Here is a 13,743-nt window from a genome sequence, read left to right as displayed (position 1 = left end):
CATTATACTCGTAGTCAAAGGACTGTTTGTTATCTGATGGCTTCTATATTGATTGGTATATGCTCCCTTTCTATAATATTTATATACAAGAAGGGCTGCCCTATGTCCAAATGAAATTCATTGCCAGATTCGCCCTTTGCTCCAATGCTACAAGAAAACCCAGGTCGCACGCATATTTTCAACCAGCAATGCCAACCCTCCGTTCAGATTCAACCAGCCAGCTACCCACCCCACCACCTCCAGAGACATCCAAGGTAACTGTTGTCTTCCTCAGATTCGGCGACACCAACACAGTCTCAGCATGGTTCTGGTAATCAACCTCACAAGGAACCAGCTTCCGCTGTGGAGCTGAGACAAACTCCGGGTCAGACACTTGCATAACAAACGTCTTAATCTCGAGGCCCGGCAACAGTAGATGTCCCGGTCTCTGAGGAAGTAGCATGACGGTGAACGAGCGGCTCTCGCCCTCCTTGGCGGTGAAATTACCTCGTCTGCGACCTCCAACTAGCCATATGTCTGGATTAACGAGGAGCTCGTATGAGAATTCTAGGCTAGACTCTGGCTCCCGGCTCTCTACGGGACACCATCGTCGTGTGTGGTATATTGTCAGGGTTGCCGGGATCATCTCGCCTACCGTGGCATGGGTGAGGTTGCTCGGTTTGGGAATGGAGAGGTTGGCGGTGTGCACGATTTGGATCTCGGGGACGTCAACGGGGATGATTATCTGACGGTTGGGTGCGGCGGTATTGATGTCAGGAAGGGGTAGTACGGGATGTTGCTATGTGGCTTTTCGTTAGGAACGATCATACGATTATTTATCAAGCAGGACGGGAGTCCCTTGTGAGGAGGCATGGAATACAAAACTTACCGCGTGCCATTCCTTGAGCCATGAGACAACCTCCTTTCCGAAGTTCCCGCCTAGTGAACTGGTCACAGAATCCCACTGGACATGTTCGTATGATAACATCTCGACCTCCCGAATGAGGCTGATCGTTTCCAAGTCATAGGCAGACCATTGCGAGCGAAATGCATCAAGAAGACGAGGGGTCAACAGTCGGGCTATTTGCTGAAATTTACTTGAACCAATGTCCCGCATAAATTGGTCCTCGATGACGCCAAGGCATTCCTCATCGAGACAAGCAAAATCAATCGTCAGCGCAAGAGACCGTTTCGAGGTTTCCGTTTCCAGAGGTGTGTCTCCGCGAGGAATGATTTTGTACAGCAATGACGCGGGCTGTTTGGGGAAAACATCGAGTGTCTCCCCATGATAGATGCCGGATTCAACCTTGTATATGTCTGAGCTGGGAATTTCGCAGTTTAGAACCCGGAGAGGCGTCACCATGGCTGGACTAATTGTGAATCTCGACATTAACGAGTCATTTTTGAACATATCTTGAACATTGACGCTCAAAGGCAATGTTGAAATGATCGAGGTGGCAGAGAAGTAAGAAAATTGGCCATCTGGTGTATCATACACCACTTCCAAACGCGCAGACAAAGATGTTTGATCATCCTCGACCGTGTATGGGATACTCAATTTGGCCGATGAGTCTGGCCCAAAATCCGTAAAATCAATTTGCCCCAATTCTCCGTTCCCCGTTAATGTCACTGAGCCGTCTACAATGCTCGCATCAGTAATTCGGAGTCGTAGCCCAGCAGTCGCAGGTTTCACACGCAGAATACCCTTAAGTATATTATTCCAACCACTTTTTAGGGCAACTTCAATCGTTCGCAGTTCACCCAAATTGATATGACATGGAGGCGAAAGCTTTGCTTCAAGTCCCCTGGCCGGAGGGTAGCAAAAAACGAACGGGTGGTCATCTTCCTCACCGGATTCACCTGTGCCAGGTTGCTGTAATCCTGCAGACAAGGACAACGAGGGTGATCCATGACGCTGAACAAACAAGATATTTCCTACTCGTACCTCTATGCAATCGACTAGATACTTTCCATGGACTGAAACCTGAATATTTTGTATTTCGTAGAGATTAGACAAAATACACGAGAGGGAGAGGGACACCATGAACTCACGAAAGATTGAAGGGGGACCATTGACGTCGTTGACTTCAACACAACATCGCCCGAATTCTCCAACCATATTTCACTGCTATGGACATCTGCAGAGTTAACCAATCGTAATTTCACGCTGTCAACGTTAATGCTATTTCCAAGCAGAAATCGAAGTGAAAGTTGTACCAGCATGCCATCCTTGTTTTTGAAATGATGGATTGCCGGGCTAACCTCGATCCCACCAAAAAAGTCTTTAAGCGGGACAGACAATCCATTCGAAAGGCTGCGAGATGACTCGAATAGATCATTCACATAATTTGAAACCATGGTGCGAGCAGTTGGGGAGAAAGACAATGGGGGAGCAGAATTTATTCTCTTGCTTTGAAAATCCCTCGCCTTTTGCCCAGACTGTGCGACCCCAGCATAAATTCCAAGAAGCTTCAAAAGAATTCGAACGTAATCATCTTTGCGACCGAGGAGCTTTAGACATCTTCCATACAACTCAAGCATTGCTCCCTCCAAAACGCCCCAGTGGCTACTAGAATAGAAAGGGCTCATTTGATGAAAATACGAGGCCGCAGTGGCATAGTCGCCTGCGCGGTACCTTATAACAGCAATGTCGGCCATTGCCATCTCAGCTGACCTTGTCCTATTTGCTGAGACGTAATAGCAAAAGATCTGATCAGTTAGTGCCTCGTATATGAAATGGAAATTTTTTGCAGACTTGACGGCTGCCATTAGAGGTGGATTCTCGATCCCACGTAGAAATGGCTTGGCTCTGGATTCCGCTGCTGTATATTTTTGGGAACCTTCTCCAGTTTCATCTAACGATACTTCCTTCAGACCAGTAACGGCATATTCAGTTTCGCTGTCAAATAGTAAGCCCAGGTCCCGCCAGTTTTTAAACCAACCGTGCCGTCGTCCAAGGTTTTCAAGTGTACGCCTCGCATAGAGGAACAAGTTACCGCGTGAGGATGCAAATTCCAACTGTCCGGTCTTTTGTTGTATTGAACCACCTGGATTTAGGGAAGCCAACGGTGTTCTGTTTTGAGCACCATTATGTAATTTGGTAGATAGGTTTTCGAAGCTACCATTAATAAGGGTATTCGCACTCAGCGAACTTGACCGTTTAGGAACACCGGGTCGTGTACCTGCAACAAAGTTCGAAAGCACTGCCGTATTCATAAGGTCCCGTGTGTCTCGAAGCGAAGTTTTCGGCATCTCAATGGAGTCAGTTGCGGTTTGGATCAGCACCTGAGAAACAGCTGAATACGTCCAGGAATAGACGATGTTATTTATGACATCCGCGACTCTGGATTCGTTGCGATCATGTTCCACATCCTCTAGAACGGCGTGCAAGTCGTGTCGTAGTGTTCGCGAGCCAATACTAATAAATTCGCTTGCCCGCTCGCATACTTCCGCAAGAAGGGTTAAATCTTCGGGCTCCTTTTCTGGTTTCCCCGTAACCTGGCTATCTGATAACCCACCTCTCCGTATCGAAGGAGCCCTTGCAGCCTTTAGCAGCAGCGTCAGTTGCCTGGAGAAAATGTAGACTCTAAAGTCGAAGACTGAAATATTATTGGCAAGGATCATTTCACGGTAAAGCTTCTTGTTGGGATCAAGAGGAAAGTGGTGTTCATCAAGGGCTATGTAAGAAGAGTAATCGTTTTCATCGCTTTGATGGATTTCGTCAACTTTTTTCTCATATGAATCTCTGTCGTCTTCTTCAGCATCATCCTCGCCATCCTCAGATATCAAACCCAAAGCTTTTTCTGCTTTCGCTTTGATATCGGATGTGTAACTGAGAAATGTCCCACCATGTTGGTCTCCCTCAGCAACTATTTGGTCACGAAGAGCCGCATCCAACCCAACAGCAAGCTCATCGTATCCAATTAGCGCATCTTCGTATAAACCAACATGCTCAAATCCACGTGCAAGTCCTTCTTTCAATATAAAGAACGTACAGAAATTCCAGCCCGGCAGGCTTCTTTGGGAGTCCTTGAGTCGGATATCCTCCTCATATTGACTGACACGAGAATCAAAGGATGTTAAGATGGAAGATTTCAACTTCATATCTAAGTCCTCGAGTTGACCAGCGAGTTCGGCAGGCCGCTTATCCGATTCCGACTTCGGGATGTGGAGCTGCGCCACACGATCAACGGCTGATTTTGACGATCCGTTGAAGTCAGCTTTGAATTTCTCGAGCACAGTGGTCGAACCTCTGCCGGGCCATTTCGACGCCGTCCCGGGTTTCTCTACAGTTTCCGCAGCTCCAGATACCACGTGTATGATAAGCCATTCAAACGCATTGTGATTGTCTTGAGAACCGGGCGGGCTGCCGCTACTTTGGGGAGGCGTGCCATGAGTTTTGATCCATTCCCGTACCTCTTTCCTGGCAGTGGTTTTGTACGTTTCGTTGTCGTCGCAAGACAAGATGTAGATTTTTAAATATGGCGTTTGGCGGAGGCCTGGTATCTGATGCCTACGGTGGGGAATTGTGCTGCTAACTGCATCGCTGAGTCGTTTGTGATCCTCCGATGTATTTTGTGAAGGAACGAGATCGATATGGAGGGAGTCAATAGAGCGAAGAGGCCGATTAGGAGATTTCCAGTGCAGGTTTCTGAGGGGCAAGGTTTCGAGGATAAAGGGTTTGATTGAAGGGAAAAGTCCGGAAGGATCAGTGTATTCAACTAGAGATATGATTTCAGTGAGTTTGTTCAGCTAGATTTTGGGGGAGATAATGGGACGGCGAACCGGTGACGTTAGAGCTCGTACGAGGGATGGCGTCCATGGCGTCCGAATCTCAAGTGCAGGGAGGATGGTAATACGATGTCCCCATAGCCCCCCTGGAATTCTGACTGAGAAGATCTGAAGGCTTATATAACTTGTTGCTGGCATGTTAGTTATGAGGACAGTGAACTTTGAAGGCGTAGGCGACGTTTTGAAGGCGAGGTACAAATTACCTTTCTTGGCGGTTTCCGCTGCCGCTTTAACTCATTCAAAGGCGGCTTTGAATCTGATAGTATTAATGCAATACGCAGAATTCTGTTCCTTTTTGATTACTTTTCTCAGCTGACTTTGCTGACCGTTTTCGAAGCTTTCATTAAGTCTTTAGGATATTTACAGGAAATCGATGGTCTTCCAATTGGAATTGAAATACTGGTTCTGAAAGTTGAAATTAAATATCACTATACCTTATCTAACCTAAATGTATACGAAAAAGTACCTGAAGAAAACTCAACTTGCAGTTACGAGGAATGGGTCGTTTGCGAGAGAATAACGAGAGGGATATAGAAGCGACAAAAGTAATGGCGCCACACATAATTAGTGGCCGAATTTGTTCTACCACACAAAAAGAGTTCAATGCTCTAGGTAATTGAACTTATCCAGATAGAAAGACAAAAACAAGAAAAACCGTACATTTCCTTAAAAGAAGAAGAAGAGAGGAAGGGAAAAAAAGTGTATGTATGAGGAGTATGGGAAGGAAAGCGAGGTAGAGACAGGCTAGGTGGGAACCGCGAGCGGTTCCGCCGCATACAGCCGATATCTCGCCTTGATAAACTGATGGCTCCGAGAAACGCCGTTCCAAATGTCAGGAACGAGGTTTTGCAGCATTGCAATAGCAATAACAATGAGAAGAGGAATCTAAAAGAAATGTTAGTCATTATGTGACGATAGAACTTGTGTGATTTATCAATTAAGAGTATATTACTTACCCAAATGAAAAAGAGGTTCCTATCACTGCGAAGCCTCTTCATCTTACGAGCATGGGCCTGCCGTAGCTGTTCTTGTTGTTCACGAGGAAGATTTGTTCGTCCGATCCGGACATCTCCAATGTCCTTCTGGGTCGAAACAGAGCTCGACGATGACACTTCGCCTTCCGAAAACGCTTCGAAGTGTTGATCAACTGCTGCGTCCGCTGCAGCCTGAACCATTGACGATTTCTTGATGCCGTATTCCTCCTTCGTCTCCTCCGCCGGGTATAAATCTTCGTAAGCTGGTGGAGATGAGTTACCAGTTAACCGATCCCAACTATCCCTTACCACTGTGGTCGACCATGAGGTAGTTGGCCGCTGTGGGACAAGAGACGTTATTCGTCGCATCATAGGATATGTTTGATAGTCTGGAAGGGTCGGCATCGGAGGAAGCGCAGGAAGGTTGGGGAATGTCCAGTTCACACTCTGTTGGAACTGGTGGATTTGAGCAGCAAGTTGGTCACGCCACGCCATGAGTCTCGCAGGAGTTGCATCGCTGCTTTCATCTGCACCTTCAACCTCCCCGTCATTTGGAGGTAGTACACCGCTGGGTGCGGCGGCAGGTTCATGAGAAAGTGGATAGTAGAAACCCTGGTTGAGCTCCCGGTTTACACTCGCTCGTCGGGACTGTGGGTAGTAGAAAGCAGGGTCAAGAGCCTCCCCTGTGGACTCGGGTTCGTCGCTTTCTTCTTCGGAGTCGTCGGAGGAATCTTCCAGAGGAGTTTCAGAATCGCCGGATGAGGTTTCCCAAGACATGTCTAGTGATGCAGAGCTCAGTCGACGGCGCAAGGAAGGTGCTGAACCGACACTGCGCGATCTGTAATGTCGAGCAGGAACAAGGACGGCTTGATGGGTTTCTAGCGAGGTGGCAAGATCAGCCGGTGTGAAGTCACGCAAATTCATGGCGCCAATGTTTGCGCCGGACAGACGTAGACGATGGACAATGTGAGTATGCCCACTCAGAGCCGCTAGATGCAGTGGTGAGTTGCCATTGTTATCTTGCACATTTGGATTCGCACCCCGAGCAAGCAATCCAGCAACAAATCTAGTTAAGCCGAGAGAAGACGCATAGTGGAGAAGCGTCTGTCCTGAAGGAGAACGACGATTGAACCGTGGAGACCTAAGACTGTCATCCAAGTCCAAGGACTCAAGATAAACAAGCATCTTTGCATCCAAATCATTTATATTAGCGTGCGAGTTGGAATTCCCATGGCCTTGCTGTCCGTTTCCTTGGAAGCTGCCTTGAAGGTTCCACATATTACTCGACCCTCCACCCATAATTTGCTGGGCGGTCTGGAAAGCGTCAGCGGGATTCCTCAGTTTTTGGCCCAGTATGCTCAGGGCAACTCGATACATCTGGAGCTCTCGGTCGTCCACATAACGGAAGAATATCTGTTGTTTCGGCATGATTGGTTGGGTGGACGGCTGGACCTGTCCAAATGTCGGATGCTCATGCTTGAACACAACGGGGACCGTACCAGGCTGCAAGGCAGGTGGAGTAAGGCAATTCAAACATTTATCTCCCCAAAATGTTGTCGTTGTTGCCAATGTATCGCCAAACACAACTTCCATTCCGGGGTAGAAACCGCTTCCTAGCAACGTTACTTCGCTTCCACCTGTGGTGGAGCCCTCGGATGGGACAAGTTTGTGGATCATAGTAGGTAGTCGATTCGGTGGGCCGGGAGGAGGAATGCCCCACATTTGATTTGACACAGCAGGCCCGGCTGGTGGATTGCTAGGATTATGGAACTGATTAGCAGGCCCTGGACTTCCGGGCCGGCTCGTTTGGGCAGAACTTGGTGCAGATATCAAATTTTGCTGTTGAGGAATGTTAGAGGTTTGAGGTCGGTCGCTGGGACTGAAAAATGACACATCATTGGCATTCGGGGTAGGTGGGCCAGTTGCAAATTGTGGTGTCATCGAAGAAGGTATCACAAAAGGATGTTTGTTTTGCTCATTCACTTGTTGTACTCTAGATGGTTGAGTACTTTGTTTGTTTCCAGTGAGATTTACCGGGGTAGTTGTATTGCGGGAGTTTTCCATTTTTGTCATGGTTAATCCTGCAGGAAGCTTGCCTGAACCACTTTGTTTACGACGCTTGCTGGAGGGTCCTTGGAAGTCGGTTGGAGAAGCTTGTCTCGACAGATTTCGCGTTGGGAATACTAAAAGAGCATTCGGTTGGGAATTTGGAGGTTTATTATGGAGGTCTCGAGGACCATCAAACTGATTATGCCGGAGCGCTTGCAAATCCGTTGCAGAGTGGGACAAGCGGAAAGGAGACTGGGCAACCAAAGAAGCTGCCATGTTAGGGTTAGCGCTCGCAGGAAACACTCCTGCGCCAGGGAGTTGATGACCCCCAGGCAGGGTAGAATTAGCGGGAATAGAAATATTTGCAGACGAATGAGTTTTATGGTCATCAGTAATCATGATCGAGTTCGTTATCGCTTGAGAAATGGTGTTGTCGAGATGATCCTTAATGGTGAAAATAACCCTAAAGTTACCGTTCAGCAAGTGTCAGTGAGGTGTAGGAAAACAGTACGTACTGAAATCCGAGCTTCTCATTTTGATGTCTACAGTAACAGGCGATCCGCATCGGAAGTTCGACCTGCATAGCGCCGGGAGGCGCAGCGGAAGAAAAGGTTTCAGTACTCCCTGCAACAGTCCTGGTGGGCTCTACCCAATCTTTCAGTTCCGTTGTATTAAACACGATAACTCTTTTTTCTTCGTCCTTTTGAAATAATTCATCTTCCTCCGGTTTTCTTTGCTTTTTCCGTGATGCCCTCTTTCGTTCTCGCTGGATGCAGCCGGCACATATTTTAACATCACCACCTTCGAGCGGGGATTCCTCCTTTGGTTGGCCCTCGCACTTAGACTCCGGTTTTATGGGGGTAGCTTGACGTTCTTCACCTCGTGCTCTTGCATAAGCTCGTTCTAACTTCTTTTTATCCTGCATAGCACTCGTACAGACAACAGTTGTGTGAAGCTCAAGGATTTCCGCTGAGCGACCAGGACCCAGTTTTGCGAGGAACTTTGGTTTTGAAATGGCGTAGCTTGGAAGTCGCAGTTTTTTGACGCCATGAGGTAAAGGGCAGAGAGTAAGTTTAATTGGGATCTGAGTTTCCACCCGTGACTTTAAAGAGGTCGGGTGTACAATTAACCGTGGTTGACAATGCTTTTCCTCTCCAACGTTTATATGAACAGCGGCGTGAGCAGGACCACCAGCAGGGAATTGAGGAATAGAAGGTTTTGCTACAGGATCAAAGTTGACTGTGTGTAGTTCAAAATTTAAACTTGGTGAGAGGGTAGAACTCAGAGGGGAAGTGCCGTTCATGTTAATGCTTCCAAACGTCTCCTCTAACTCTGAAGCTGGGGAACGATGCTTCCACTGGCTGGAGGCAGGTCGATCTTTGGCGTGAAATAACGAAGTTTTGGGCGCATCCGACGATCTACCGAAGTAAAAACAGCCGGTTGACACAGGGAAATGCTGTTGGAAGAGATATTAAAATCTTCGATAAATGCCAACGAAAGGGGAATTGGATTTGGACTTACAGGTGATGGCGAACTAGATTCCATAACTTGATGTATTGTACTTGATGGGACCCTAATCCCTTTTCCGGTTTGTAGGGGCCTGACGTTGGACTCAGAGGTTGCCTCCATCTTGAGAGGGCTGGGACTGCTTGCGGCACTATCAAAATCGAAGGCGGAGTTCATAGCTTTGTTGCTGGTCTCCAGGTCGCTGTCTAGGCTATAGTCGCCATTAAAGGAAGAATCACCATTACTTTGCCCGAATAAAGGCGAATCTCGCACCGTGAGGTCATCCAAACCCGGCCACCATGGGGTAGAGAACCTGTCTCCTGCCGTGCTATTCCGACTAAAAACTACAGAGTTATTAGAAGCCAAAGAACCCTTTCGTAGATGTCCAGGCGGAGAATCGGCTGAAGAGCTATGACTCGAATCTCCAGGAGAATCTGAACGAGTGTCGGATAAAGGAGAATGTGTTTCCGCAAAATTTGCTGAGGGATGTTGGTGACCGGCTTTCACCAACATTGCTGGTGACAAACATGAGGTCGAATTGGGGGTTTGAGAGACAGTAGATGGCCGCAAGAAGAGATCTTCAAAGTCCTGGGTGTCACCTGACGTCGACGACTCGAGCACAGCTGGATCAAAACACTTCATATCCCCATCACCGTAGGTGTTCTCCATGTCGCCGTCAACAATGATCGGTTCGAGGTGAGGAAATACAGGTGATGAGGGATTGCTGGGCGGCCACATTGCACTTTGGCGGTTTTTTGGAAGTGTCAACTGTAGATAAGACAGCGAGGGTCGGATTAGAGATGTAAATTCGGATGGGATATCAAGAAGATCATAGGCTCAGAGGTTGGGGATGGTTGGATGAGGTGAAGGGGATGATGAATGCTGACTAGGGCGGGAGCGAGCCTCTCTCTCCGCGATAACTATGGGATAAACTCGTAGCCACCCTGTTTTGCAAGAACAGAAATGAAGAAGAAACAACTCGAAGAACGTCGTCAATAGCGGCAAAGGTTATGGCGATGAACGAGAAGTCAGTAGATATGGTTACGCTGAAGTTTCAACAGCAGCGAAATGAACAACCACACCATCAATGCGGCAGGGGCCGTGGCGGCTATTGTGACTCTTCACAGCTTACGAAAATGTCCGATCCAGCAGTGCCCCAACCAATGCCATGAATGCGTGCAAAGGATGAGAAGAACAAGTCCAGCTAGAACAGGGATGGAGGATGGACATGAGGGGAAAAGAGACGTTCAGTTTGCTTGTCGTTGAGCATATGCGAGTTGAGGTGAAAGAGGCGGGCGCTAGTCCTGATTGGAAGCAACCTTGGAAACCTTGGAAACGTCGGAGGCTGTGGCACGGCATGAAATAACTCAACTGGATAGGGACTGAGAAAGGAAGAAACATTTTTGATTCTCAGTCAGCAAACAATATGGTTCCTATATATATATGACATGTCTATGGTGTCTAGCTGTTGCTTGGTTAGGCTCTGGGTCTTTTTGTGCCTTAGCTACATATATCTATGAGAATGAGTGTTGTAAAACTACTAGTTACACACTGCTTGACCACAGATAGAGGGCAGAAAAGCTGACTGATTTAGCACCATATCAAGATGCAGTAGTTAACTAATCGTGTATTAATTAACTAGTGCCTTGCCAGGTAATAGTACATTATTTCGAATATTGCCAGTTAACTAGTTAGTTATATAATCACTACATCATGACCCTGGAAATCACAGGACCGCAATGTTGTTCAGCCCAAAAATGGGAAATTCGAAACGAAAATTTGGCCACAGAAAGTCGAATAACTAACTATTTCACTTCAGCGGAATCCGTCTGCCTAGACAGTTCCTCATGATTTTCAGTCCCATTTAGTAACTACTAGCTGCCTACGCAATAGACCCGAAGAGACATTGCTTTTAGCCTACCTGACCCCTCTATATGTGGGCGGAACCACGGTTAGCCGAGGCTGTAGATTCTGGGGAAGTTCCTCAGTAATTAGTTATGGGTCCCAGCTTGGCCTCGAAAAAATTCAACCTGATCTGGACTGCGCTTCGCCTGACTGGAGAGTGAAGCAGTGGAAAATCTCAGTTTTTGTTAGATCTTCGTCCTCTGAGGGACAAGACACTATGGACTTGCGCCAAAGAATATTAAACTCTGGGACGGAACTGTGAATAAGCCAGCCCATGCTTGTTTCATGTGGGAACCATATCTGCAATGCCATGTTGGTCACGAAATCACAGTTTGCACAAGCTCAAGGCTAAGTATATTTTTGCCGAGATACGAATGATTCACCATATGCGGCTTGTTCCATATTCAAATCGTATGTTGTCAAGACGATGGCATGGATGTCGGGTTCCAAGACTCTGTCGTTATCGGTTCCCTCCAAAAAGGATTTGCTCCCCTAGTGCAGTGGTTATTAAGGATTGCGCTGATGCCTCTAACATTGTCGAATGTAGAGATCTTCTGCGGATCCTAACATTGTCAGTGTGTGGAGTATTAAAGTCTTTACATCTGTCAAAACTGCGCACCTGAACAGGATTGCCCCGAGGTGAACCGACAAACGATTATTATTCCTGGCAGGATATCAGGCTGGCTCCTCCAGCTCATTAAAGCAGGTTGATCGCTGCGTGATCGTCTCTACCATAGTGATCCCGCCCAAATATGCGCCTAAACTTCGACCTTTTTCGACGACCTATGCATGATGGAACAAGTTCCATGACATGGTTCTGCCCGATTCCTTCATAAAGACTCCGTTTGGCCGAACCGCCGTTGTTCGCGCGGCGCGATCTTTTTGGACTCACCCCTCTAGCTCCCAACACTAGTTGGACAGGGGCGTGGAAACATTTGAGTTACCAGTGGACGCAAGGTTGGGAAGAGAGCAACATATTATTGCAACATTGCATTCGATGGCGGCCGCTACAGCAATATTCACTGGGAGCTGTTCAACTCAGCTGAAATGTAAAATGTAAAGTAGTTATCTTACCAGATTGACTCTTCCCCTCGCAACCTGGTGTGCACTCTTCAGACAAAAGCCACTCGTGACACAAAAACTGAACGAAGAACTTGTATTATTAGAGTGAGGGGAATCTCTGCGGTGACTTAAAGGGAAGGATACTCCATAATTGCCCAACAGCGCAAAGAAGTACGAGAGCTACTATCTGCTTTATAGCTCAGGGTGGAATGAATCGGCATCGGCACCGTAAGCAGAACCACGTCTGTAACGATTTGCACCATCGCCATGATTAACCACAGTGCGTCCAAATTCATACATCTGGCCCTGAAAGTATTATCCCGGAACCCTTTCACCGGGATACACTTGATAGATGATGCCAGAAATACCCACAGAACGTATAATGCTATGAAAATGAAGGCGCCATAGCAGGCTATACGCATTGAATTGGTTGGGAAGATTCTGTGGCACAGTAAGTTGATCGAAACTGTGGTGCAAAAGAGGCTGGAGTTATAATTATGAAGATAACTACAAAGCCAAAGGAGCTGCCAAAGGAGCTGTGAAACTGAAACTGGTTACCTCAAATGAACAAGATAACAGAATTGTCATTTCTGGATAAGTTGTCACTTCAAGGTCTTTGACAGAAGCTTGACATTATGGTCACCTAGCCCAGATTTCCAATCTGTTTCTGGTTAGCTGTTTTTCACCCAATTCTGCTAACTTACTCCAAAATCAGTCCTCACTTGATTGAGTTTCAAAACTCACCAGCAATCAGCAATCACATGAACATAATTGGAGAGTAACTAACTATTTGACAGTGATAGTTAGCAAATTTAGCAGGTCACTTAACCTGTAGTTAATGTAGTTAATTCCCAGGTGAGTCAAGCACTCAGCTGAATTGAACACTTAAATTTATTCAACTAACTAGATTTTAACAAACATCATCTACATTAAATAAAACTAATTAAATTAAATTAAATTACATTAGATTTGAAACATCTTATTCTTGTATATCTGAAAGAACTGCAACTGCTGCATAAGTGTATAACAGATTTAAAAAGTGAAGGCTTATGTAATTAAATGATAGACTTTTCAATAGATTTGAAAAAATAAGAATAATCAGATGTTGTCTTTTTTCTGCTAAACTACCTTTAAATTGAACTTTGTATGTTCTTTTATATTTTACTTTTCTTTCTTATTTACAGCAAATATACTTTGATATTACTTTATAATAGTGATGCTAACTATCTTAAACTTATAGACTTTAATAATTTAATCAACTTTTCTTACTAATCTTTAAAAAAATCTCATTTTATATAACTTTTAATTTTATTTATTTACTTATATAAATTATATAAATTACTACATTTTTAAAATTTAATATAATTAAAAATTAATATATTAATTATTTATAATTTAATTAATAAATTAATATTAAATTTTTATTATTAAAAAGTTTATTAATTAATATTTTTAAAATTTAACTTTTTATTATTGA

At 45.7% G+C, this 13,743-nt stretch overlaps 3 protein-coding genes across 3 annotated transcripts; all 3 read right to left on the bottom strand.

Moving 5' to 3' along the window:
• Window positions 1-178: 178 nt before the first annotated feature.
• PADG_07257 (transport protein particle complex II subunit TRS130) lies at window positions 179-4,801 on the bottom strand (the record flags this gene model as incomplete). The annotated part of the gene is made up of 4 exons (XM_010764348.1): window positions 179-778; window positions 869-1,963; window positions 2,032-4,700; window positions 4,765-4,801. The coding sequence occupies 4 exons, from the start codon at window positions 4,799-4,801 to the stop codon at window positions 179-181; spliced, it is 4,401 nt and encodes a 1,466-aa protein (XP_010762650.1).
• Window positions 4,802-5,514: 713 nt separating this feature from the next.
• PADG_07256 (uncharacterized protein) lies at window positions 5,515-10,037 on the bottom strand (the record flags this gene model as incomplete). The annotated part of the gene is made up of 4 exons (XM_010764347.1): window positions 5,515-5,655; window positions 5,727-8,256; window positions 8,309-9,249; window positions 9,315-10,037. 4 exons carry the CDS (start codon window positions 10,035-10,037, stop codon window positions 5,515-5,517), a joined length of 4,335 nt encoding a protein of 1,444 aa, XP_010762649.1.
• Window positions 10,038-11,901: 1,864 nt separating this feature from the next.
• On the bottom strand, window positions 11,902-12,535 carry PADG_07255 (uncharacterized protein; the record flags this gene model as incomplete). The annotated part of the gene is made up of 2 exons (XM_010764346.1): window positions 11,902-12,113; window positions 12,442-12,535. 2 exons carry the CDS (start codon window positions 12,533-12,535, stop codon window positions 11,902-11,904), a joined length of 306 nt encoding a protein of 101 aa, XP_010762648.1.
• Window positions 12,536-13,743: the final 1,208 nt, after the last annotated feature.

The sequence above is a fragment of the Paracoccidioides brasiliensis genome (genome assembly GCF_000150735.1).
Source record: "Paracoccidioides brasiliensis Pb18 unplaced genomic scaffold supercont2.11, whole genome shotgun sequence".
NCBI classification, from domain to species: Eukaryota; Fungi; Ascomycota; class Eurotiomycetes; order Onygenales; family Ajellomycetaceae; genus Paracoccidioides; species Paracoccidioides brasiliensis.
This window is presented reverse-complemented; position numbering and strand designations above follow the sequence as displayed.